This window comes from Endocarpon pusillum (assembly GCF_000464535.1).
Source record: "Endocarpon pusillum Z07020 unplaced genomic scaffold C673589, whole genome shotgun sequence".
NCBI classification, from domain to species: Eukaryota; Fungi; Ascomycota; class Eurotiomycetes; order Verrucariales; family Verrucariaceae; genus Endocarpon; species Endocarpon pusillum.
Window position 1 is genome coordinate 31,653 of NW_006913453.1, and position 26,462 is coordinate 58,114.

At 49.7% G+C, this 26,462-nt stretch overlaps 9 protein-coding genes across 9 annotated transcripts in view; 5 read left to right on the plus strand and 4 right to left on the minus strand.

Annotated features, from left to right (window-relative positions):
- Positions 1–1,890: 1,890 nt before the first annotated feature.
- Positions 1,891–3,495, minus strand: EPUS_06285 (uncharacterized protein; the record flags this gene model as incomplete). The annotated part of the gene is made up of 1 exon (XM_007787387.1): positions 1,891–3,495. The coding sequence occupies one exon, from the start codon at positions 3,493–3,495 to the stop codon at positions 1,891–1,893; it is 1,605 nt and encodes a 534-aa protein (XP_007785577.1).
- Positions 3,496–6,577: 3,082 nt separating this feature from the next.
- Positions 6,578–7,431, plus strand: EPUS_06286 (uncharacterized protein; the record flags this gene model as incomplete). Its single annotated transcript, XM_007787388.1, has 2 exons — positions 6,578–6,807; positions 6,864–7,431. The coding sequence occupies 2 exons, from the start codon at positions 6,578–6,580 to the stop codon at positions 7,429–7,431; spliced, it is 798 nt and encodes a 265-aa protein (XP_007785578.1).
- Positions 7,432–8,435: 1,004 nt separating this feature from the next.
- On the minus strand, positions 8,436–11,297 carry EPUS_06287 (uncharacterized protein; the record flags this gene model as incomplete). Its single annotated transcript, XM_007787389.1, has 7 exons — positions 8,436–8,595; positions 8,646–8,736; positions 8,791–9,070; positions 9,142–9,753; positions 9,801–10,937; positions 11,002–11,088; positions 11,187–11,297. 7 exons carry the CDS (start codon positions 11,295–11,297, stop codon positions 8,436–8,438), a joined length of 2,478 nt encoding a protein of 825 aa, XP_007785579.1.
- Positions 11,298–11,949: 652 nt separating this feature from the next.
- On the minus strand, positions 11,950–14,643 carry EPUS_06288 (uncharacterized protein; the record flags this gene model as incomplete). Its single annotated transcript, XM_007787390.1, has 3 exons — positions 11,950–13,809; positions 13,861–14,504; positions 14,559–14,643. 3 exons carry the CDS (start codon positions 14,641–14,643, stop codon positions 11,950–11,952), a joined length of 2,589 nt encoding a protein of 862 aa, XP_007785580.1.
- A 665-nt stretch (positions 14,644–15,308) lies between these two features.
- EPUS_06289 (uncharacterized protein) lies at positions 15,309–16,935 on the plus strand (the record flags this gene model as incomplete). Its single annotated transcript, XM_007787391.1, has 2 exons — positions 15,309–15,611; positions 15,664–16,935. 2 exons carry the CDS (start codon positions 15,309–15,311, stop codon positions 16,933–16,935), a joined length of 1,575 nt encoding a protein of 524 aa, XP_007785581.1.
- Positions 16,936–17,549: 614 nt separating this feature from the next.
- On the plus strand, positions 17,550–19,896 carry EPUS_06290 (uncharacterized protein; the record flags this gene model as incomplete). Its single annotated transcript, XM_007787392.1, has 3 exons — positions 17,550–17,755; positions 17,808–19,712; positions 19,770–19,896. 3 exons carry the CDS (start codon positions 17,550–17,552, stop codon positions 19,894–19,896), a joined length of 2,238 nt encoding a protein of 745 aa, XP_007785582.1.
- Positions 19,897–20,565: 669 nt separating this feature from the next.
- EPUS_06291 (uncharacterized protein) lies at positions 20,566–21,047 on the plus strand (the record flags this gene model as incomplete). Its single annotated transcript, XM_007787393.1, has 2 exons — positions 20,566–20,754; positions 20,916–21,047. The coding sequence occupies 2 exons, from the start codon at positions 20,566–20,568 to the stop codon at positions 21,045–21,047; spliced, it is 321 nt and encodes a 106-aa protein (XP_007785583.1).
- A 1,260-nt stretch (positions 21,048–22,307) lies between these two features.
- On the minus strand, positions 22,308–23,573 carry EPUS_06292 (uncharacterized protein; the record flags this gene model as incomplete). The annotated part of the gene is made up of 2 exons (XM_007787394.1): positions 22,308–23,383; positions 23,435–23,573. The coding sequence occupies 2 exons, from the start codon at positions 23,571–23,573 to the stop codon at positions 22,308–22,310; spliced, it is 1,215 nt and encodes a 404-aa protein (XP_007785584.1).
- Positions 23,574–24,326: 753 nt separating this feature from the next.
- EPUS_06293 (uncharacterized protein) overlaps positions 24,327–26,462 on the plus strand; it is a gene marked incomplete at both ends in the record, with an annotated part of 3,165 nt that continues 1,029 nt past the window's right edge. The window contains one exon of the mRNA XM_007787395.1: positions 24,327–26,462. This exon is cut by the window's right edge and continues 1,029 nt beyond it. Coding sequence (XP_007785585.1) covers positions 24,327–26,462 — 2,136 coding nt within the window.

A 26,462-nucleotide genomic window follows, 5' to 3' on the forward strand; every position in this document is an offset into this window, starting at 1 on the left:
AAGTAACAACATAAGTTGTCAACCAGATGAGGTTGTTTAGCGCGGCTATCCGTGGCCGCGGTCCGAAGGTCCTCCGGTCCGAGGTATCCAAGGCGTCCTTTTGGTTCAAGTCAAGTATATAAAAAAAGTTGGGTGTACCTCGAACCTACCCGCACCCTCCCTCTGGAACCTTTGCGCTCAATGCCATGCTTAGGACGCGTGGATGACCTGAGCGGCTCATAATTCTTCGATGCCATCGATTCTCTCGACCTTATACGAGGAATCGCCGATTCCGCGATAACAGCTCTACCATCCGTCGGACAGTGGTATCGAGTTGTCCATTCTCCTAGGTATCCGATATAAGAACAGTACGTAGTACACTTATGAACATGCAGCTCGCGAGTCCAGTCACAAGCCAAACTACACCACCTTCATGCATTCACCAAGCAATTTTGCGTCCTACTCATCTCGAGTTCCTACAGCTCTCTCTCGTCTACCCGCATGCTGCTAAATCGATTTCAGAAGCATCAGAAGAAGCTCAGCATGGTTTTCATGTAGAGTACATCTAATCTCGGTTCGTACAAGTCTTGTAAGAGCTGTTATTGTTGAAAGACATACTACTGAGTAGCGACAGCAATTCTCGATATAACGCCAAGGTTGGGCAAGAGTTTTACAAGGTACTCCGTAGAGAGGAGGGAAAAGGGAAAGGGGTGTGAAGTCGGTGGCGGGATTTGTCTTGGCCCAAGTACAGTCAGCTCAAGCTGCCAATTCAGGCTGCCAATTCATCATCGTTGATATCGTTACGGCTGAATCAATGATCTTGCGATCTTCTTAATTGACGCTAGGTTGACACCTCATCTATCAGGCAATAACAAGGTAGATATCATCACCAATCTCTTCCTGACGCAATCCATCCTACCCAGACCCGAGTCTTAGTCCAGGAACCGGCCGGCATCTCCTTTGAAAGCTCCTCATCCTCATCTGATCCTTGCCCTGACAAGTTACTACGTACATCGTACATCTGCAAATGATTACCGGTCTCTGTGAGTACACTATACGAGTACAACCTGCGCGGCTATATCAGACAGTAAACCTCAACTTATTATCGAGCTTGGGAGGGATGGGGCACTTGTGTTGCCATGTAGAGTAACTGATTACTACGTAGCTCGGCCGGGCTCTCCGGACACTGGCAGTACATGAGTATTTAGCTCCGGGCGAATCGTGATGCTTGTTTACTGTGGTGGTTGGAAAGGCGCAAGGCTCTTGGACGTATTAAACTTGCATAGGATGGAGATCATCATTGTCATGCTTGGGACACTGATTGTAATGGTGGTTTCGCAGTATGCCTGCTTGTCTGGCGGTCTCTGTGTATGCACCTCAGCCACAGCTTGCATATTCAACACTCCTAGACGAACCGATCCAACCGAAGCGAACCGCAATGCAACAAGGGCACTGTATATGAAAGATACTCAACCCATGATAAAATGAATCCCTACATCCCAACCCGCAAAGAATTACTCGACTGATCGCGTGCCTTGAACCGAAAAGACTCATCAAGTCGAGCATCTTACTTGCCTTGGTCTTGCCGTGTAGACGCAACTCCTGGACATATAGAGAGGAGAATTGTCTCCAAATGGGTTGAAAGGCCTGACTTGTGAAATATGTCGCCCACGCTATGAGAAACTGAGCTTCTGCTGGCTAGTCAGAATGGGCGGAAACTTCGGTCACTTGGACCACTCACTGCACGCAACCCAACCTCACCCCGTCCCACAGACTGAATACGCAATGATGACATTCTTCAAAACATACCGACTGTCTCCATGGCTGTGAAGGACAGTGCTCGAGCTCCGGGGAACGTATACCTGCCTCGGCCGCACTTGAATCTGCCGGAAAAGCGTTGGCTACGTTACTTCAAGTCTGGCCGAGATTCGAGCCAGGAATGGCGAGATCTCTGCTTCTCAAGCAACAACCATATCCTTCTCCTTCACATTCCGCCGAGTCATACTCACCTCGCACCTCCGGCACATCCTCACCCACAAGATATGGAGGAATAGTCTTGCCATTTGGTCTGACCCACTCCACCACCACTCTCACTCCAACGTTCTTTTCCTTACCTAAATGACCCAACTCTCGAACCAACCGCCTCACCCTCGCCACTTTATCCTTCCTAATCTGCTGCTCCGTCGCCCTCAGCCTCCTTGCCATGTCCCGCATCCCAAGCAGCAACTCATCATCGATCAAGATCAGCTTCAACGTTTTCAAGCTTCCGATGCCGTGAGAGCTTTTGTTGCGGAACGCACATTTAAAGAATTGGATCATGTTCTCCCACCATTGGCGTGGTACCTCGGAGTATGTTAGCATCGTCGTTGTGTCCAGGTTTCCCGTGTTCATTTGGGGTCCAGCGCGATGCACCAGGTCACACCAACTCGGTGCTTCAAGGGTGGTCGCGCGTGGGTTTTGCACATGAGAGAATTCTATGGACTGGAGATTTGGGAAGGGGTTTAGATCTAGAGGTGGGACGGAGAGGAGGTAACCTATATTCGAACGGGTACGCGCGACGCGGAGGTGCTGCAGCTGGGGTTGGAATGTGGCTATCGGGTGGAGGGCGCGGGGCGAGGTGAGGCCGGAGTAGTAGTGATCGTGGATGTAGCGGGCGTAGTGGTTTGCTTCGGTTAGCGCGAGGGATGTGAGACGACGGGGGAGGCGGAGGAGGTGGTAGAGGCCCGATGGGTCGATGTCGCACTCGATGAGGTTGAGAGTGTTGAGCGGAGTGGTGTTGATGAGGTTGTCTCCCTGGAGTTTGGGATGCAGATGTGCCGGTGGGTCGATGTTGGCGCAGGATATGGTGAGATGGGTGAGGACAGGGTGGAGGAAGATGATAGAGTAGGGGCCGAGGTGGTACAGCGAACTGTCCCTGTCAACGAAGTGAAGAGTGCATGAGCGAAGTTTTGGGAGGATGTTGCTACTAGGCTGCGCAGCTTTGACGAAGAGTCTGTTGTATTCTAGTTGTTGCGCAACCCAGGGCAGGCGGTCAACTGGGTCCACCGAGTTGCAGTCTGGCGTCTCGACTACCAGGTCTTCCAGTTTGGTCATCATAGGGACCACCTTGGCGAGCTCTGGTAGGCCGTCGAAGTGGCGGTATTGACACGCATTCTGCAGGTTTCGGATCAAGGTGGCTCGAGCGGGCCTGCTCATGACAGCGTAGGCGAGCTTCTCTGCTTGCCCGCCCGTGCGTATCAAGATGTCTTTGTAGATTCGAGGCTCTGCCACTTCATGGAAAATCTTGTTGAAGAGCTTGTTGACGAGAGCTAGAGAATGAAGATCTTTGATCGTGCTGACATGCAAGACGACCAGCTGGATTAACTCATATGGCAGGAATTCCAGTATCTCATATACCGCTTCAGACGGTTCAGGCGCTTCAGGACTTTCCGGCATCTCAGTATATGGGGGGGCCTGGTCATTTCCAGAAGGGTGAACGAGCCACTCGCCTGAAGAGTCGTCGGAGACGGTAGACATGGGAGATAGACGATTCGATGAAGATGGATGCGAACGGACAAGGTGCGAGAGAAAGTAGTGTTTAATGGAGTGCATGACCACCAGTTCTCTGGCAGAGATGGAGATGGAGATGGGGGTGAAGCTGGAGCTGGAGCTGGAGCTGGAGCTGGAGTTGGAGCCGAAGCCGGAGCTGGAGCTGGAGCACCAGGTACCCAACTAACATACTACGGGGGCCGGAGGGCCTGAAGTAATGTTAGTCTGGTGCTAGGAGCAGCTAGTTCTCATTCTGATGAGTCAAATAATTGCATCTAACTTCTTTTGGACATAGCTGCTCATGCTCTGGAAACATAACGTAGTATGATGTTCAGGATTCTTGCCAACGAAGATAAGATAGGGCTTAATAGCCCTTTCAGTACGGAGTCGTGCCCCAAAAGTAGTCAAAATACGCTAAGAGATAGTTTGCCAAGATAAAGGAATCAATTTGTCCTTACATCGATTCTTGGAATATTACTCTAAACATTCCAGGGGCTAAAACCCTTAGCCAGCCTAAAGCGCCACAAGAAATGCTACTACTCTGTTCCCTAAGTAATCTTTATTCTAGGGCACATTGACCCTAAAATTAGACAGCTAAGGGCTAAGGGTTATCTAAAGCCTCACTGCTTAAGGTGTCCACAGGCCTAAAGCTTATAGAGAAAGAGATGTCAAATAATATGATTACTAAGAGTAAACCTCTTGGCATATATATCCTTAGTGTAGTTTGACTACTTTTGGGCATAACTCTGTATTTATACACTTAATAATAGAGACCCATTAAGTGTTATCTGATGCCTGAGCCACTAAACAACCCATAAAAGGGTCAATGTCAGGAACGCCTAGGGTCTTGAGCGGTGTGACAATCTAGCGTACGAATACTATGCGCTTTGCAGTCGTAAAGCACTATCAGCAGTGGCGACTAAGGATAGGCTCCCGACTTCAATAAGTCGAACGATGGAGAAACTGGCTCCTAGAATGCAGAGTTCTCCTTTTGCGCGTGCGCGCACTAAGCGTGCGTAGCGTGCTTGGCACACTTGGCAGCCTTGGCGCGGCGTAACAGTCAAAATAACGTATTTTGATGCTATTTGACTTATCTAAAACCCTGTTTCATCCATATTGTAGATATCCTGCGGTTCAGCTGCGTATTGGCTGCGAAGCTGTTCGAATTCGCCGAAAAAGCGTTCAATAACGTCAGAATCGAGGACTATCATTCATTTAATATCCATATGTCGATTTCGACACATTTTGAGCTCTGGATGGCGAGCAATTGAATGCTCTATATAATGCTTGCCAAGTTGAATTCTATCCCCCTTGCTATATAGCAATTTGGTGACCATTCGACGAATTTGAGCATAATTTGGGCATAGATGCTGCCTCTGGAGGTCTCAAAAATATTGAATAAGCACTCTTTCTTCTTGTTTTGAGAGGCGTTGCGAAATGCGATCGGTTTCTGCGATAGAGGGTCACCCTGCGCGTCGATGGGCCACGGTCGAATTCAGAACGTTGGAGTAATTCGCAGCCTTGCGAATTGAGCTAAATAGCCCTATATCGACGTCATTTGATGCATTCTGAATCAAATGTTCCTTATTCGAGTCCATTTGGAGCTATTTTGGTGGAGCTATAGCTGTTCGAAATTTGAGAGTTGCCGACAGTGCTGCGCGAAAAATTGTCTCGCCAAGTGGTAGTGTACGTTCAGAAGTTTAACAGTATTCTATAAACCTGGTATGCCCAGCCCGTACATATCAGCATTTCAAGTGTCCGGTGCCATGAGGACTATGGATGGTCTGGGATGTTGCAATGATTTCCTTGCGCTTCATGTCATTTGATACCCGTCTGAGGTCCAGTCCAGCATGATATTGTTCTCGTAAGACTTGGTCAAACGCTGTAGCTGTGGGTGGCCAGACTAAGGTATGTTGTGTGCCCCGAAATAGCTCACGTTTCAGTATTGATAGGACCTGTTCCGGACATCGATGCGCTGTGGCTTAGAATTTCCAGATTCATCCCGAGCATCCGCCACAGCCGCTGTATCGGAAAAGCATTTCCTCCCATGCAGTTCCTGTAGTGTGTGAAGAAAATGAGCTTGACCCGGGCACATGTCTATCCAAGGGTTGGTCCCCAGAACAGTGTCCTCCAACTGTTCATGGTGGGTTGCTCTCAGCTTCCAAACCTTATTCACCACCCAAAGGGGGTAGCTTCCCGAGATTCGAACAGAGTCCCCCACCTGAAAAAGGCAATGTCATCAAATCTGACCTTTGTCTTGCTGAATTGAGCATTAAGGGTAGCTTTGATATGCAATTTCTTGGTTGAATGCCTTGTGAAGCCTCTGTGCATGCCCAGGCGCTGACGTGGTGTACATACTTGGGATGAGCAGGTTCACATTCTCGTTCAAGATGAAAAGAGTGAGGATGCCAGTCCTCAAGCCTGCTGGTATTGGGACACGCATGGGATTCGCTGCCTCTTATGTCTTTTTGGTCTGTCCTTCATGTCGATCATGTGCTGTAGCATGCGCTATATAATATCGTCGGGTCTTTCACCCATTCCACAGCTGTCAATCGGTCTGGCAGCTACTGGATACAGTCGTTTCTGTCCAAAGGGTGGAATAGGGGTGAGATGAGTCCTTGTCCGGTATACAGTCAAACTGTACTGAAGAGCAATATTTGCAACGTCTCAGCACTTTCCCCTGGGTGCACTTCAACAGGGCTACCCAGTCCTTCGCATTGGCGAGACGGACAAAAGCCCTTCATATCCACTGGTCTTTGTTTTCTGAGATGGTATGCTTCTACTTCACGAGAAGTGGAAGGGGAAGGGAGGAAGGAGCATAAGTAGGTGAAGAGAAGCCAAGGAGGCTGGGCAGTGATAAGCAGTGAGACTCCTCCCCACATTCCTCCCCGCACCCCGGGGCATCAAAATAAAATTGGAGAAACTCTCAAACCCATCTCTTTTGTCGCGTCTGGTTCTGATGGCCATATCGTTCAACTCCTGGATACAACCTACCTCCTATTTAGCTGTCGTCGAGCTTATCAGAGAACGGATGGAGAGCGCTATGTGATCGCCCGAATCTGCTGCAAATATGTCACAACCCTTTCAACCACCAGCAGTCAGCACGTCACAACCAAGCAGCGCTCCAAAAGATCGGGACGCGATCTTCAGCAAGATCTACAACTATCCATGGGCTCAAGACTCCGATTTCCAGACTGGCTTCTCTTCTATTGCTGGAGATACGGGAAGGAACGCTTCTGATAATCCAGTCTATCACGAAACCGATCTGCTGCTCCAGGCGCAGTGTTTCTACTATGCACGGTTCGAAGCACGCAACCCCTAGAAGCACGAAAGGGACTCTGACTGACGGTAAGCAGAAAATACAACTTACCAGATCCAGTCGACGTTGCAGCCTACAAGTCATGGCTAAGTACTGAGGCACGCAGTCAGCCCACAGTCGAACAAACAAGACCCAACCTCCACGAACCACTCTCCAATCAAGATACAGCAGCTGAAGGCACCCTCCCCCAGATCGACGGAACCTCATCACCAAACTCAAATTCAAAATCTGACCTAGACCCCTCAACCCGTCCAACAACCTCCTCAACCTCATCCTCAAACCCATCACAACAAACCTCCACCGCCACCTCCACCGACGAAACCACGCAGCCAGCCGCACCCTACCCCACCAACTTTTCCTCCATAGTCGACCTGATCACGCGTGGCCAGCCCATCCCCGGAATAGAGAACATCCCAGATACAGTCCTCGACCCCAGCCTCTCCCAGCCAGACAGCACACCCCAGAGGCGGAAACCGTGGGAGAAAGGGGACGAGGAGAAGGAAAAGGGAGAGGAAGAGGAGAAGAAGGACGGGGAGGGTGCTGGTCCCGAAAAAGAGACCCAAACATTGTGTAATGGAAAGACAAAACGTTGTACAGTGCGGTGAACCTGTCTGATTTGTTTTTGCAAAGTTTAGCCATTCCAAGAAGCAAGCAAATGGTATTGGAGGGCTCCATGGCTTCACACAGGGAGCAAGGTAAAACATATCTGCTTTCTGTGCATAGGCAGATAGGAAAAATGCAAATACCTTACCCCCTTCGTATGCTAGGCAAGTGAATCTAATTAGAGCACCCATGACTTGCTGCATCCTACTGACTTGGCCCCTGCAGCATCCTACTACTGTGTTACGCCAGTCACTTGAATCATAATGTACAAGGGGCAAAAGTCATGAGGAGCAATATATTTGGGGATTAAAGCACATTGATATTCCTCAACTCGCAAGAGCTGTTGACTGCATAGCTAATGTAACTGGATTTGCTGCTCGATTGCATCGATCAAAGTACATACATGCATCCATGTTGCTGATTGTCGTTGGTGGTAGCATGATGTGAACAATGACCATATGCTCTGCGTGCTGAAGCTTTGCTTCCTTTTCGCTGTGTGAACTTTTGTAGGGGGGAAATAAAACATGCATGTGGGGAAAGACATAAGTTTCTGTTTTGTGTGATGATCTTTGCCGCCCAAGTTATCTTTCGATGCCAACTCGGCTTTGCCACATAAACTTTCTCTTTCCAGATGTGTGTGATAACATGAAGCAATTTGGGGGGAGGTAATAGAATACATGTGGGGGATAGTGTGCAGAAAAGGGTGATATGGTTTGCCAGCAGAAGCAGCCAACATGTTTTGCTAAGCCAACGAACATGACCAGCTTCGTTCATGTTGATCCTTCAAGCGTATTCCAAAGCATCAGGAGATGATCCCTATGCGTATTGACAATCCTTAGAATACCTTGATCTCTGCAAAATGGAAACAGTAAGGTAAACAAATTGCCGGAGACGTCGAAGAGAGCGTTGATTCAGTGTTCTTGTAGCTGTGTCGCGGAGAGTAGAGACAGCTATGGAATCGTCCGTTCCTTCTTGTCCCGCGGTTTGCATGTGTGAAGAAGCCGACCTAACGGTAGCGACCCCAAGCACCGCCACGAGGCTGGCCTGGTGCGCCGAAAGGATTGACGATGACACCGGGACCAGGACGAGTGATGGAGGCCGGGTTACAGCAAAGCATTGCAACACGAGAGCCGAATTTGGAGCCACGAAGGGAGACCATGTGCTTGCTGCATACATGTTAGCTGCTATATGACCACCCAAACAGATCATTGCTTACCGAATGTGGTTGGCGACCTGCTCACGTTGGTGGTGGTGAGTGTTCATGAGGATCCACTGGACCAAATAGTTGCCGTACTGATCACCAGAGACTAGCATGCATTAGCTGAGCCGACCCACCAAGATATTCTGGTAGAAGCACTTACTGTCAATGAGGGGAATGCGAGGACGATCAGGATGGGCAGTCGTGACAACACCAAGGTAACGGTCCATGAATTCGACACCACCGATCTTGAGGCACTTCTCCACGACCTTGGAAGCAAACTGGTCGATGCTGTAGCTGTAAGCATTGGCAAGAATGTGGTCGATGACACGGCGCTTGTCAGGTGGAGAGCCATGCTCGCACAGGTGCTGGATACACCAATTTCCGAACTGGCCATGAGCAATAAGATCAATGCTGGCAATGACTTCTTCAATGGCAGGGCGCTAAAGGACCAAGGGTGTTAGTAGCATCACGGGGCAATGGCTGAGGCATGACTTGCCTTTTCCTCCTCAACACAGTTCTCGAAGATATTCTGGACCACCAAGCTACCTGTCTCGCCCAGTGCAACCTCGTGCCACATACCACGAAGAGCCTCGTTGACCTTGAGCATGATTTGAGGTGGCTCCCCACTCCAGCGCAACTCAAAGAGTTTCTGCCAGACGTGACAAGCATAGCGATGGATGACGGTCTCAGGAATGCGACGAAGGAGTTCACGGACCATGTCAGCCTTGTGAGTTTCCGGAACAGAATCAAATGCCTTCTGAACAACATGACAACCGAAAGCATCCATGCTGAGGGAAATAACGTTGCCGTGAATAGCATTGGCGATTGCAGTGACCTGGTCGGGTGTGCCGTGCTCGAAGCAGCGCTGGACCAAGAAATTACCGAAGCGGTTAATCATGAGTGGGTAAGCTTGGTTGACGATTGACTCGACGATATCGAACTTCTGCTCCGCAGTGCCAACCTTGAGCTTTTGTTGAAGGAAGATCGAAGCCTGCTGGTCATTGCTGCAAACAATTTTGTCGACAATGTATTTCCAGTCGCAGGAAACTGACTTGTCAAGTAGACGACGATAGTTCATGGGCTCGAGGGGAGTAACATAGGTCTGACCAACTGTGCTGTTCGTCTGCGTGGATGTTAGAACGTTGCATTATCAGGAGTGTTGGAATCTACCTGTGACCAAGCATTCCCCAGGTTCGGAATGGTGCTGAAGTCAGACGCAGTTGGAGACAATGGTGACCCAATAGGGCGAGGCTGATATCCAAGAGGACCACTGAACCCCAACGAATTCATGGCAGATGTGGGAACGGGTGGAATTGCTGTACCAAGGCTGACACCAAATGGACCTGCTCGATTGTTGTAACCGGAGGTCGGGCGGTTGTACTGGCTTGCTGTACGACGCCCCATGTCGCCGCCAGCATTGAATCGAGCATTGTCATCACCAAAACCGAAACGACCTTCAAAGCCATATGTGGGCAGAGTTGGACCAGAGAAGACACGCTGACTTGCAGGAATGGCTCCTTGATTCGCTTGCATTCCTGTCACAGCTGGCCATGCTCCCATCGTGTTGCGATTATCCATGATATTGGTCGGCTGTGGCAATGGTTGAGGAATATTTGTGCCGTAGGTGGGCTGGTTTGGTCCATTCCAGTTGCCACGACCACGGTTGTAGTTACCCGCAGCTACACCATCGATGTTGTCAGAGCGATAGTCTTCTCGAGGGTGCCACGGGTCAGGACGAGCAGCAAAAGGTCGAGCATTGGCATTGAATGGTCCCTGAAGATGGTTGATGGTTGCCTCGTTCCTATCACCACGGTCGCCAAAGTCTGCCTCAGATGCTGGACCCATAGCTTGGTCGATGGTATGCTGGAGATTTCGGGATTCCGCAAGCTCTTGTTCCTGTCGTGTGATGACAGACTTTGCTGCTGCAAGTTCTTGCTGGACACGAAGAATGTCACCGCCATTCAGATTCAGTGTGTTCGGCTCCTTTACATCAACGGGTGATACCATGCGGAAAGATTCAGTAGCCTGAGCGAAAGGGTCAGACGCAGAAGATCGGTCTTGTTCATTTTGAACATTAGGCCCAGACTGTCCTTTGTTGTCAAGCTCTTGCTTCTTCACTTCTCCGTTCTGCACCTGGAGATCAGCAATCAACTTTTCCTTGAGTTTCTTTGCCTGTTCTTTGGTCAAAGTGGATCGAGCGCCCTCTTGTTTGCCTCTGACCTGCATCTCATTCATGCGATCAAGGATGTTTTCCACGTAAGCAGGGTCGTCATGCTTAGGGATGCCGTTATTCTCAGGTGTGACTCTCTGGAAAGATGAGTTAGTAAGGATAGAGGACAAAGGCTAGCGGGTGTGCTTGGAGATGACTTACCGTGGTGCTGATCTTTCCCTGAGTGTTGACGAGCATGCTAGATTGCAGCGGAGCTGGACCCGCTCCGGAAACACTGCCTTGAGAAGCCTGAGAAGATGATGTTAGCTTGGAAAGGTGCTATGGTTGAAGATAGAAATAGGTTGTGGTGTTGTTCGTTGGTCAGCTCATGGTCAGCTCAGGCTTACCGAGCTTGGTGGTGTTTCCTTCTGATCATCTTGGTACTGGTCAAGAATGACAAAATTGGCAGAAGACTTCTTGCCTAGCTTTGGCGACCCAGTGGAGAGTGTGGCCGCCATCGCCGCTTGCTGAGCGTGAGATCAGATCGGCGCGCTGATACAGGTATAGAATAGAGCTGAACCTGAAAAAAATGCAAGAACTGAGGATCAAATCACGACAGCGACTGCAAGGATAGACCACGCAGACGTTTGAACGACTAGTACCAGGGTAGGGCAGACAGCCAGGTGAGGGTGAAAAAGTGGATGTGGGTTGCAAGACACAAAGATCGGGATCCACGATGAGATGGAGATGAAGAAAGACGAACAGCTTTGACAAGGCAGGTGGAGCTCATCTTACTTACAGTTTGTGACTGCGCTTTTCACACGATAGAAGGGGTTTGTTGCTATTGTCAAAGGAAGCGACGTTATGCAACGCCGCGAGATATTGAGGAATGCTGGGTGATGGTAAACAAGAAGTTGAAGGGGAGTGCGAGTTTGTGGAAGGAGGAGATGGTGTTGAGAAATATTGACCTTGAGCTCAGTGTGTTCCTGCCAGAAGGGCAGCCTTGGCGTAGACAGTGTTCCTGAACACCGCCAGCCAGAAAAAAAACAATGGCCAACACCGCTTGACAGGGAGAACACAATTATCAGCCCACGTGGCCGGGGTGCTGCATCCCTTTCTGGCATCAGCGTTGAAGAGTCTATTGATTAGGACAGCTCTGTCTGCTGGTGCTTAAGGTATGTAGGATGCTTGAGAAATCTGCCATGCATAGTCAAAGAAGCCCATTGCTAACACTCCTCCAACACCCTTCCACCTGGCATCATTGTCCAGAACTATGAAATCTGGCTGTCCTGCTCCTGTCAATATAGGCACCATGCGGACTGCCTGCTGCAGACCAACACTGTCATAGCCCCAAAGAACCAGTTCAAGATTCTCATTGTGAAGTGGCCGAAGAAAAGCAGTCCCAAGGCCTGCATGTGAAGGTATCCGCTTCAGCTTGTCAACGCCTGGTCTCCTTATCTCGATGCCGTTGGCATGTACTTGGATGGGAAAGTCAGCTAAGAGGGGGAAAAGAACAGCGTTGCCCAAGACAAGAGTGATGACATTCCCGCAATTGGGGCCTTCAGAATATTGCTCAGGGGTAACAATCTCGGCATCAGCACGATAGTATTGGATCAGGTTCCGGCTCACTTGTAATGCAGCTTCCTGAGCTCCGTCTGAGCACACCTGCATTTTAAAAGGTGACGAGGTTCTCAAAATTGCATCCAGACTCCCTCGTTGCCTTCCATAACGAGTAAATAGACATTTCCAGTTCTGGCCGTTCACCATCTTCCATTTGTCATTTTGTCTGACAAGGGCTACTTCTTCTGTGGCGTTGGTTGTGGGAATCTGGATTGAGGTTTCATCAACCAGGAGTGCTTTAGGCTGTTGGACTCCAGTGACAGGAAAGCAAAGGTGCATGCGATGCATGTTTGATGTTTTGATATGCCAAAGACGCTCTTCATCATCTCGATGAACACTGAGCGTGCCGAGATAGTCTGGTGATTCCAGCTGGTCAGCCAAAATGCCCATTCGGTAACCAGTATCGCCAGAGTTGGGCACACAAAATCTAAAGTCCTTTGGGATTTGTCTTCTTGAAGTGTCAGAATCCAGAATAGACATGTAAAAGGCCCGAAGTGGACCAGTTGTCATAACCCCATCAAACCAGTGGCCCTGTTCGGACAGTTCCATATACGTTGACGGACAGCCGCTCTCATGGAGAAGACTGTGAATAAGTCGTGAGTGATATGGAGGAACGTTGTCATCTTCGGCACCATGCTGTTGATAGATAGGGATGCCCTTCATGTTTTCCACTAAAAGCTCATGGCGGTAGCTGCTCAAAGAGTTTTGAACAATTGACTCCACCAGTGGGCTGACTTCTCTCCACATCAGGTATGGAACATAGTTCTGGATGGAAGAGTAGCCAGAAAGAGCTGCAGTAGCAATAACTTTGTCTGGCTGGTGTGTGGATATAAACCACGCACCTTGTCCACCATTTGAATGGCCAGTCACGAACCAGCTTTCGGTGTCAACGCCTGGTCCTGACCAGTTCATGTTACGGATCCATTGAGGTATCGCTGAAACGGCTGCTGTGACATCTGCGTAACCCCACACATGCCAGTCATCACCACTCCATGGGCTCATGCCAGTTGGAAATAAGACCCAAGCATCTAGCTCAGGCACAGCATCCAGCATATGACGTACTTGGTGGCTGTCCGATTCTAGACCGGCACCATGAAGGTTCATAAGGATGGGAAGCCTTGGCTTTATCACATTGCTTGATGGAGGCCGTAGGATGGCATAGGATACTGTGCCACTTGGATGTAAGAACGTAAACTTATGGGGGCTTTGAATCAGTCTCTGACAGAAATTAAGCTGGAGGAAAGGCGTGGCCTGCTCGAACTGGTGGCTCGTCATCTTATAAACAAAGGCTATCCTGATACCTTGGACCACGTCGACAGAGCAAGCACTGAAGTAGAGCCCCACAGGTCGTGATTGACCAGGCGCAAATGATACAGATGACGGACTTAGTAATCTGATATTTGAAGAGTCCTTCTCTAGTTAGTAGCTTGGTTAATATAAAGAACAGGGTAGCGTACGAACATTATAACTTCGTACAGCAACAATACTAACCCAGTCTTCAGCCGCATTGCATAAGATAACAGACGCATATGGGCTTGTCAATTTCCCATTGATCACGTCCGGCAGAATAGTAGACTTATCAACAACATTCAAGCCCCTATCGCACCGCCCGAAACTCAACCGGACAAAAATCGAAGGACTCCCAATGCCACCCATGGCTCGAACATCACGAATCAAGCGTAGATCAATCTTGTTCTTACCCGGAACCAGATCCAAGATCATGGGTGCACGACAAAATCCATAGACGTCACCCCCAAAAATGGGACTGTCATTCACGGCGAGCTCGAGAACATGCTCGGCAGAGAAAGCCACTCTATGTGAAGAGTGCCCTGTCAAATCAATGAAACCGCGCGCATATGCTTGATATTGTAATGCTGGCCAGCCATATACAGATTGTTGGAACGTCCAGTTCACTGACGGGAACGCAATGTTAAGCTCGATCGATAGACGTTCTGTGAACGAACCACAGCTCAAGACATCTTCCAGTGTCGACCATTTCACCAGCCCATCAATGCCTAGGGAGCTGTGAAACTTGGCTTCAGAATCCACAGGCAGCCTGTGAAAGCCGCCATAGGCTTCAAGCGGATTAGCTCCCCACACAGCTTCTGGTAGTCGTCGTCAATTGTACCGCTCCGAAATATTTTCACTGATCACGGTACCTCGCGTGCCTATCCGAAATGGTCCAAGAAGATGCCATCTTTTTGAAAACTGAAGCTCGGGTACAGGAGAATCGACTAAAGCCATATCGTGGTCAATGAGCATAACAATCCCCTTAGAGGTCTTCGCGCCTTTTGTCCAGTTACTGTACAGACATTGCGAGAGGCTGGTAGTCCACTGTGGTCGATGTCGCTTACAATCTTGCACTAGAATCGCATATTCGATGATATTTGAACAGGTGGTGGCAGGAGTTGAGGTGATTGGCAGCGATGTTTCACCTAGGACCCTGGACGCGCGGACCAGATTCTATATCGGGAAAGTCCGCAACCATTGGGATTCAATGACTTGATACTATGTACTCCGTACTAATGTACACGTTTCTGGTTTCTGCGCTTGTAGCTGCAACTCTGCTTAATGCTTGTTGAAGATATCGACGAGGCTGACACAAGGCAAGCTCCGAAGCTCGAAGTATTCCTGGCCTGTGCCTCCATCTGAAGTTGTTGCGCCTTCCACCCCGTGAAGCTGCAAAGGATCTGTAGCTATCAGGTCGGATGTTTCGATTATATGGCCTTGCAATATGATAATCTGTATGACAGCTCTGAAAGACAAGAACACTTTGACCCCCGGTTCACTAACATGCCTACCAGTCGCCAGAGGATGCAATGATAACAACCACACTCTTCAGTCACAGTCCGACACGTCTATCCTTTCCCCTTCAATCACCGACTCCTCTCTCACCTCATCAATACCCGATGGACCACGTTGGCGAGAAATTTCCTTCATTTGAAGACACCCGGTTAACGGACAAGCAATACCCCATTACCCAGCCTCAGGATACCAGCCCCCAGGTAGCTCCACACTCTGTCAAGATTTGGCCTGCTCGCAGGTCAAGTCAGACGGGCTGGGAGAACAGAAATGGGGGTCTGCACAAGCATCGGTCAAAAAGAAGTGTCAGCGAAGCCCTGGACAACTTCCGCCAAAGACGAGGTAGTCTCAGCGTGAATACCCACGAGCTTGCTGAAGCTCTCAAAGCACCAGTGTCCTACAAACTTATTGTGAGCCCAGAACTCTCTGCTGACAGACAAAGTCGGTTCTAACATCCACCAGGCGCTTTGCATTGTATGGTACATGACATCAGCCCTCACCAATACTTCCTCAAAATCCATACTGAATGCCTTTCCGAAGCCGGTCACACTGACTATCGTTCAATTTGCTTGTGTCTCGCTATGGTGTCTTGTCTTTGCCTACCTGGCTTCAGTCTTCCCAAGCTTGAAGACAGCCATTCCGGCACTCAAGAACGGTATTAGATACCCATCCAGGGAGGTCATCTCTACCACCATGCCATTAGCAGTCTTTCAGCTTCTGGGTCATCTCCTGAGCTCCACAGCGACTTCTAAGATACCAGTGTCCTTGGTACATACCATCAAAGGACTTTCGCCACTCTTTACTGTGCTGGCATATCGACTCTTCTTTCGAATCCGATATGCTCGTGCGACATATCTGTCCCTAGTGCCGTTGACTGTTGGGGTGATGCTAGCATGCTCGACTGATTTCTCAAGCAATCTTGTTGGAATCAGCTGCGCTTTTGTGGCAGCTTTAGTCTTTGTCACTCAGAACATTTTCTCCAAGAAGCTATTCAATGAAGCATCAAGAGCGGACGCAGAAGGCAATTCACAGCACAGCAAAAAATTAGACAAGCTTAATCTGCTTTGCTACTGCTCAGTTGGGGCTTTCCTTCTGACTGCGCCAGTCTGGCTTTTATCAGAAGGCTTCACAATCATCACCGACATATGGCGTGATGGCACTATCGACCTGTCAGGCAAGAAGGGTTCGTTGGAGCACGGAGCTTTATTTGTGGAGTTTGTGTTCAATGGCATCTTCCACTTTGGGCAGAACATTATGGCCTTTGTTCTGCTCTCTCTGCTCTCACCAGTCTCCTACTCGGTGGCTTCGTTGATCAAACGTGTATGGGTGATTGTAGTGGCAATCATCTGGTTTCGTAATCCGACCACACCAATTCAGGCTTTCGGAGTGGCTCTTACCTTCTTTGGGCTCTATTTGTACGATCGAAATAGCATGGACGACGCAGCAGAGCGACGAGCAAAAGCGGATCACTTTCGGAACAAAGCAGCGCTGCTACCTCTTACTGAAGAGCCCGAAACGAAGTCTGCAAACGGCTCATTACCACGTCCTAGAACAGAATCGAATGAGCGAGTTTATGAATTCCCAGGCTCGTTGTTTAAGAAAGAAGGTGATGCAGTAGGCACTGCTGCACCAAGGAATAGTTTCCAGAGTAGTTGGCTACCTCCAGGAACGAAACAGGAGTCTACTTGGGATCCAGCAGATACTGGGAATACTGGTAAACATGGTGAAAAATAGATTGCATAGTCCGATTACGAGTGTACAGATATTCATTTCCTCGCATTGCGGGCGAGTGATACTATGAAATCCTTGGTAAGGGAGAGTCGTTTATCACATGAATCACCAAGGAGGAATCCTAGCTCAAGAGACCTACCGCTTTTCAGTAGCTGAAAAAAATAACCAATGAGTCCCACGAAATCTGAAGGCTCAGAAACGTTGAAATTTTATGTAGCATCCGTCGGTAAGGAACACGAGCATCATTGAAGCTCTCCTAGAGGACAGTCGTAGCGTGCTCCAGCTACGGTGCAAGAAAGTCGATCTTGGATCACGTAGCAGAGGAAAGAAAGATGGGCTCGAAAGCGTCTCTCTCTCCTACAATAAAACATGTCCGAATGAGTATGTAGAGGAGAAAGGAAAGTTTTGCTGCCCGGAGTGAAAATCTACAAGGGAAGTGGAGCTGGAGCCGGAACTTGCCGAACCAGCCGAACCAATCCCATCTCCAGCATTGTCTCTTTGCCACCATATGCAGTAGGGAACGTCAGTATTTGGTCGATTTCGAGAGCTCCACCGCCACCCCGTTCGCCATAAACAAGCTCGCCGGATATTGCTGCTGAAGCTGGTAGACCCTTATTATGCGCTCCCAGCTTCTTCGTGCATCCATTCGAGTGAGACGACCCGCCGGCGTCGATGTCTTCCGAAGCTTCAGTTCGACGGTGCGGCGGCCGGCCGAGGTCGAGCTCACAGTCGATGGCAAGAAGGTTTCGATAGAGGCTGGCTCAGCATTGATTCAAGCTTGTGAAAAGGCTGGAGTTACGATTCCGAGATACTGTTACCATGAGTGAGTTGACAAGCAGAGTCCATAGCGGGTGCGTCTACTAACCTAATCACAGAAAGCTGATGATTGCTGGAAACTGTCGAATGTGCTTGGTCGAAGTTGAGAGAGCTCCCAAACCTGTTGCCTCCTGCGCATGGCCTGTACAGCCAGGAATGGTCGTGAAGACCAATTCTCCCCTCACTCATAAAGCAAGAGAAGGTGTGATGGAATTCTTGCTTGCAAATCATCCTCTTGACTGCCCCATCTGTGATCAAGGTGGCGAATGCGATTTACAAGATCAGTCTATGAGATACGGTGCAGATCGAGGTCGCTTCCATGAGATTACTGGTAAACGAGGTGTTGAGGACAAGAATATTGGACCGTTGGTCAAGACATCTATGAATCGATGCATTCATTGTAGTCGGTGTATACGATTCGCGAACGATGTCGCAGGTGCTCCAGAGCTGGGCTCTACAGGACGAGGGAACGATATGCAGATTGGCACTTACCTCGAAACTGCTCTTGACACTGAACTGTCAGGCAATGTCATTGACCTCTGCCCAGTCGGTGCACTCACATCAAAGCCCTATGCGTTTCGAGCCCGACCATGGGAATTGCGCCACACCGAGACGATTGATGTGCTAGATGGGCTGGGCTCGAATATCAGGGTAGACGCTAGAGGCATGGAAGTGATGCGGATTCTACCACGACTAAATGACGACGTAAACGAGGAATGGATCAATGACAAATCACGTTTTGCCTGCGATGGACTTAAGACACAACGGCTCACAACTCCCTTAATAAGAAGAGATGACAACTTCGCTCCTGCTTCGTGGGAGCAGGCCCTTACCGAGATTGGAAGAACATTTCAGCAGCTTGATGTGAAAGAAAACGAGTTCAAAGTGATGGCGGGACAGCTTATCGAAATAGAGTCGTTGGTGGCGATGAAGGATCTTGCTAACAGACTTGGCTCAGAAAATCTTGCGCTTGACCAACCTGGTGGAAGTGAGCCGATTGCGCATGGCGTGGATGTGAGGTCGAATTACTTGTTCAATTCCAAGATATATGGCGTGGAAGAAGCAGATGCGATGCTTCTTGTTGGCACCAACCCGCGACATGAGGCCGCAGTTCTGAATGCAAGAATACGCAAACAATGGCTACGATCTGATCTGGAAATCGGTTTGGTGGGCGAAACTTTCGAGAGCACTTTTGGCTTCGAGCATCTTGGTGCTGATGCGGCAGCCGTCAAAGCAGTCCTATCCGGCCCCTTTGGCAAGAAACTGTCATCAGCCAAGAAGCCCATGATCATCGTGGGTAGCGCTGTGACAGAGCATCCAGACGCAAAGGCAATCTATGAATCAATTGGAGCATTTGTTGACAGGAATGCTGCAAGGTTTATTACGCCTGAATGGAAAGGGTACAATGTACTCCAAAGGGATGCATCAAGAGCTGGTGCTTATGAAGTTGGCTTCACTACACCTTCACCGGAAGTTGCAAAAGTCAAGCCAAAGATGATTTGGCTGCTTGGTGCTGATAATTTCAATGAGGCTGACATTCCGAAAGATGCGTTTGTAGTGTACCAGGGTCATCATGGTGATGCTGGTGCTCAGATTGCAGATGTGGTGCTTCCAGGTGCTACCTATACTGAAAAGTCCGGTACCTATCTCAACACCGAAGGTAGGTGTCAGATCACGAGAGCTGCTGTGTCATTGGCTGGAGCGGCAAGAGATGATTGGAAGATCATCCGTGCTGTGAGCGAATACTTTGGTCAACCACTTCCATATGACGATATCGAGGGGCTGAGAGATCGCATGGAGCAGATCAGCCCAGTGCTGAGATGCTACGATGTGGTTGAGCCAAGCTCATTGGGCTCCTTGAGCAAGGTGCAGCTGGTAGATCAAAATAAGGGTGCAAAAGCCACGGGAAAGCCCTTGAAGAAGCCGATCGAAAACTTCTTCTTCACAGATGTTATCTCAAGAAGGTACCTATTCCTTCTTGTTCGCCTTGCTTGAACTGTCACTAACTGTTGTCATCTTAGTTCACCTACAATGGCACGATGTTCGGCGGCCAAAGCAACAGGCAACCCGGAGACGAACTTTATGGCTCAAGGCGAACCAAATCCGCAGAATGAGTATGGTCCACTACCACAAGTCTCTTACGGTTGACATGTCATTGCGGTGTCTTTTCCACGTCCGAAATCCGCATTGGAGGTTACAGGAGAATGGTGTTAAGCTGCGGTTCTGCGGACGCAGGGCAAGAATATCAAGTCCTTGTACATAAAAGACGCTGGGTCAATGGAGACGTCATTGCCACCCTATACTTCATATCTCTATCAGCTCTCTGCATCCTTCTATCGACCCCAGGGTATGTACATCTGAGCCAAAGAAGATCTCCTGCCAACGCTTTTCACGGACCATCCCCTCTCTGGAAAACAGCTTACCCCGCAGAAAGGCGCCTATGAACATGATGGAGGGGTAGTTCTGAGTTTCCTACATGACAATAACGAGGCAAAAGGTCGCGACTTTCAACCAGCAATTACGAGTAATAAGTGCCAACAGGAAGATTTCCTCGCCCTTGCCCTTTAGCTTCTCCAGTCTTCTTCCCTTTTTTCTTTTTTTCTCCTCGTGTCGTCCCTTCAACCGCACGTTGACTCGAAGCTGCACTAACCCTCGTTCCCCACCCAGTCCTACACACCCTCTTGGCAAGACGTGTAGATCGTCCATCTCCTCTTCATCCCGCCTCACCGCCATCATCATCACCGTCTGATCGTTCCGCTTCGCCTACGAAGCCTTGTGCCCCCTAAAATCCCTAGCATCCTCTTTCAGCCTTTAAAGATGGTCTACACAATAACGGTCCACCTGACCGCGAAATCTGACCCCGAGTGCATCGAAAAACTGAAAAGCAAGCTCATCGAGGCTTCTCGCGTCTATTCACAGGACAAAGAGACCTTGTCGTGGTTCGTGATGCAGAGTGTGTTTGATAAGCGGGAGTTCACGATTGTGGAGAGGTATGAACGGGAATCTGTATGCTATCGCCATGCTTCTTGTTCTTCTTCTGCCTGAGTCATGCATTGTGGAGGATTGTGTGAGTGGAGGGATGGGGGATGTCGTGAGGGGTTTAGGGAAGGATGAGGGGGATAAGATGTATTGCTTATTGGGGATTCATGCTGATACGATGTGTGTAGAGCCAGCAGTTCCATCTGAATAATCCCTACTGGAAGACGTTCGATCCGTATGTACTGCCGTTGCTGGAGAAGCCGATGGACCTGAGGCGGTTTGAGGAGTTGGATACTAGCCAGGACGTTAGGGTTGAGTGAAGGAGGGGACTGGGATGGGATGGGATGGGATGGGATGATATATGTATCAGAGGAGGAAGAAGACAGATAGGAGAGTCAGTATCAGACGTGAGATACTATGAGTTTCTTGAATGGGGCGGGCCTAAGGATGGATGCATTGCCAAGGGTACGAGAAGTGGATAATAGTACGAGTTGTCATTGTTCTCATTATGGAGACGACTATGGCTTAAGATACTGCATAACTCTGTCGCACTGGAGGTGAAAGCAAGATACCTGCATGCAGATACAGGAATACGAGCCAATCAATGTGTACAAGAACCGTTCACAAGTCTTCAGAAACAGGGCCTGGGGTCTGTGAACATTTACCTACGTAGTATATTCACCCGCCAAGGCCTGAGCCACTCTTTGGGAAACATCTTTACCAGACCTTTTACACAATATAAATTCCCTCTAAATAAAATCATGGTCCGTAAACTCATTCGATTAGGGCTAGAGATGTGTGAAGCAATTTAGTGCCTCTCACATGGCGGTGCAGAATCATCAAAGCATTGCGATCGGTGAACATGTGAAGCTCGTGAGCCTTTGATTCTGACCACAGAATCTGCATACCCGGTTCGGCTTCAGGGATCATTGTCATATACAAAAACAAAATGCCTAGCCCAGTATTACAATCGAGGTAGACCACTGCCATAGTGACGAAAATACCCCGTAGAAAACCAAAGTATGCCTTCCAGGTGGGAATCCTTGATAACCCTTTCCTGAAAATCGTCCGTACTACAGCACTATCGCAATTTTCTCACCATTGCCCTCTAGACCATCACCCGTCTTTCACACTGCCTCCAAGACTGCTCAATTCATTACACTCTCCCATTGTGGGATGCGCGCGAAGTCTGCAAGCTTGTTCCTAGTCTTTCTTTTTCCTCCGGAATAGGCCAAGAAAGAGCAAGGCTGGCAGCAGAGTCGAGACGGGGGACAGCCACGACACCGTCTGGGATATGATGGATGGGTATGTCTGAGCCGGAGAACGGTGAGCTAGTCGATGGACTGTGCGGAATAGGACCATCTGGGGTGAGTAGGGTTTGCTTTTTTTCGGAGTAAGTTGTCGATCACCATGAATACAGAAACAAGCCCAAGGCTAGGGCTGGTGGGGAAAAGGGGGTATAATCCTTTCCTGTCGCCATGATAGAGGCTCCTGAGAATGCAAAGAGTGCTACCCAATCGTATCTCATAGTCCATTATGTAATCGTATTCCATAAATTCATAATCATGCTGACATTCCGATCATAACTCGTCATCGTCACTGTCACTGGCCGTCTCTTCACCACTGTCATTCGCCTTTCCATCATCCCGTTTTCCTGCTTCAGTTGGCGGTTTGGATGGCTCCGGCTCCGCAGCCTTCTTTACTTTGGCGCCTTTCTTCGCGAATGGTAGGACCCTGACAGGTGGAAGAGGAGATATATTCCTGGTAGGAGTTTGCCGCTTCTTACCCGACTTTAGTGGAGGACTGCTGGCCTTCTTCTGCTGCGACGCTGCGGCTCGATGTGAGGTGCTTGCTTTTGGCACGGGGCCGGCGGTCTTTGATGTTGGTTCAGGAGCCGCATCAACGTCAGAATCGACTTCTGTTTCCGATCCCGTCTCAGGCGTTGTCTGTCGTTCTGAGCTTGCTTCTTGGCTTCCTGCTACGATACCTTCTTGCTTGTCCACGTCCATCTCCTCAAAGGCGTCACTGGAATCATTCTGCGAGTCTTCTTCTGCTGCCTCAGTCTGGTCGTCTGCCCGTCGCTTACCAGCTCTGCTCGACTCGGCCCGCCGACCCTTCCCTTCCAGCGTCTTCTGCATCTGTTGTAGTTTCTTCTTGTCTACCTTCGCAGTGCTGAGGATTCGTTGCTGATTTCTGATCTTTAGTTTTTTCTCGTTCAGAAGGAGCACGAATTTGGAGATCAGCTCTTCTTCATGGTCTGCCTTTGCCTTGACGAGCTCCTCTAATTTAGCTTCAAGTGAGGTGACGGTCGCCTGGGCGGACTCGTATTTGCTGCGTAGATCGCTTTGCTCAGCCTCCAGCACGGATCTCTGGTCGATTGCTGAACCACACCAATCGAAGAGCTGGATTTCGGCATCGTCATCCTGAGAAAGATCTACTGAGCCTAGTCGTTGTGTGATTTTGTCGATACGGTTTCGTAAAGTGATCGTAACTTTCCCGCTGCCAATAGTTGCCACGACTTCTAGACCTTTCCATTGGTCGCTAGGCAGACACGCCGCGGATTGGGGTTTAAAGACATGAAGGAGGATGTTCTGCCATTCGCCGTCTGTGCCATGGAAGTTCTTCGCGCGCAAGTCTGGGATCTTTCGTTGACGAACTAGAACTCATTCAGTATGTGCACTTCCAGCATACACAGGGGTCAGCATACTCTTGCCCCTGTACGGTGCTGCTCCTTCTGTGGCTAGTAGATTGAGGTCCAGAGCAGCCTCGCTGGTCGTGGAGGCTTGAAGGAGGAGATACCCATCTCCATCAGAGCGCGGGAACTTCAATACCCACGACTTGGACATGGTGCAAGATGATCACACTGTTGTAAGGGGGGCTCCTTCATTTGAGTCGCGTTACAAGAGAGGAGCACTTCAACTGGGGACTAGATCTTTGTACAGCCTGATTTCATGGCTGTGAAAGCGTCCAACCGGAGAAGTGCGCAAGAATATCGGTGACGACGAGTCCATAGTAAAGTCACATTCAACGATCTCGAGTGCAAGCCAGCGTTTTCCAGACAGGCAGCACCGCAGAATATCTCACCCAGCGCTCCACCGATTTGGTTAGTGGGATAAACGCGTGCTCCGGTCTTGGCAAGTCGCGTGTGCGGCTGGGGAACAGCCTAAGGAGGAAGGCGCTAATGAGTGCTTTCCGACCACACCATTCACGATCCGACGTCCGTCAAACCCAGCCCCTCGATTTGATCCGTGATCGAATATTGTCTAACCAGGGCTTTGCTTACCTTCAGCCTGGTCAATCACCAACATATACGCATATACGGAGTATCCTGTCCTCTGCTGAAGGGCCCATTGCGCGGCTACTCCGGCTCTCTACCGAGGGCAAGGAGGTTGCTCAAGAACACCTCAGTTTCGAAAACACCTCACTTTTCGGAAAGGTTGGTCACAGACTCGCTCGACCTCATATTTCAGCTTTCTGTCACCTGTGTCTACGGATCATCATGACTTGACGGTGTAACACGGCAGCCAACAGCCTCAAATCACCTGTATCAAAGGTACCTTCTGCAAACTTCACGTGCAATATTGGAGGCATCATTCACAATGGAGCCGTTGACGCTCAAACCACGTCAGCCTGTGAATGATGAGATCGAGCGCTGGGATGACGATGCGGACTTCGACGGTGTCGATGACCTACAAATCAGAACAGCCTCAACTGCAACTTCATCGACTAGCTTTTCTGCTGCGCCTCATCACAGAGACTCAATGTCATCTCGAATGTCTATGAGATCCGACCTCGACTCCAACAACGGTGACGAAGATTGGCAGGTTCTGCTTCCAGATGACGACCAAGCTTCCGCAAAAGATGCAATCGCTGTAGCCAAAAGCAAGGGCATCCCAATACCTTCCGACGTACCCAAATCAGCGCTACAAGGTGGCACCATTCGAAGACTGGGTGGCAAGAAAATCAAGAGAGCTCTGGGTGACGATTGGTCTGAGGATTTAGAGTTACCTGGGTTTGGTAGTGAGCTCAAACTCACCAAAACCGAAGGGAAAGAATACCCTGATACTCTTCGACAAATCAGTGCAGCTTTCCGTAAAAGCCCGGTCGGAAGCCCGTTCAAATCAATGGCTCAGAACGCTACATCAACCAAAGCGATAGCGGCTCCAGTCAGCCTCGAGCAGTTTCGAGACAATGACGATGACGACGATTTTGGCGATGTGCCTACAATCAAGGTCGCGAAGTCCAGAGGCCCAAACAAACTGGTACAGATCACCCAGCCTCAAACCAAGACCACCAAGAAAGACAATGAGAACATTGAAGAGGGCCTAGAGATTCCCACCGAGGGTGAACTGAAACTTGCTCCACGCAAAGAGCCGCCACGGACTCCACAGCAGGATGAAGAGATCGATATGGAGTGGGCTGAAGGAAGTCTGGGTACGCGCCATGGCGGCACAAGACGCGATCTCCGGTCCGATCCAAACTCATCCGTCTCTGCGCTTAGCCCTAGCGTTTCAAGCTGTCTGACAGCCGAAAGTGAGGATGACGGTCTGGATTGCTTGGTGTTACCGTCTGGGCCTCTCAAATTCGATGAAGTGCTCAAGAAGCGGCAGCAAAATCATTCACCAGATGCATCCCACTATTGTGACGAGCAGCACGCAGGGAAGAGAGCTGTAGCTAAGGATGACTTCTTTGCCGACTTTGAAATTGGAGATGGGGATGTCTTCGATTCAGGCAAATTGACGCTCAACCGTAACGTCAAGCACCAAACTCAGCGGACCACCAGCCCACCAAAACGTCCTGCCACGACCCTCACATTCACCAACAACAAATCTCAAGCGAACTCGACTCGAATTCCACGGCCTCATGGAGGTCGTGAAAGGCCTCGATCGACACTCGAACCTGTTTCGGAAAGTGGTCCTACTGCTGCGCGGTTCAGAAGACCAGAGTCTCGTCTCAGTGGTCACATAGCACAATCATTGGTATCTAGCATTCCTGCTCCGTCCCTGCCTTCAGCGCCGTCCACCCCTAGCCGACGAGGCCTTCGCCATCGGGATTCTGGGGATATTCTTCGAACCGAATCTGTCACGACTACCAATGCACAACTCCTTCGATCAAAGCGTTCGATGCCAGTGATGCGAGGTATGCAATCGCCAACTAAGCAACATCCATATCCCCGACCCCCATCACGTAACGAAATGGGAGGCATCACATCTCGACTCAATTTCCCACCGCGACCGAAGACACCAACTGACCGCTCTGAGTCGCGCCTTGGAGATGCCAGAAAACCGGCCTTTCTCCCTGCTGGTGTATCTAATTCCCAGTCGCAACATGGCAGCATGAAGACAACCACTACACGCAACATTCGCCGGCATGACTCAGCTGAGTCCCACGAGAGCGGTGCGATACCATCAAGACCGTTCTCTCGCCTCACACACCGCCCTGAAACTCCTGGCCGTGCACGAAACGTGGCTCCCCTGGAACTGACGCTCGCTGCGAAGAAGCCGATCACAAAGCCAACTCGAAGACGAAATTTTGGTGATGGTACCGAGCTCGAGATCTTTGATGACCTACCAACATCAGCGACAATCGAAAGCAAATTCATCAAGCAACCAATTGGTCGTGGCGCACCTAAATCCATACGCAACAAGCTTGGGCAGTCTCATATTGGTGGGTCGTCTTCCTCTCTTGCATCACGAACCGAGACTCCCATGCCATCGACTCCTCTCAGCCCCACC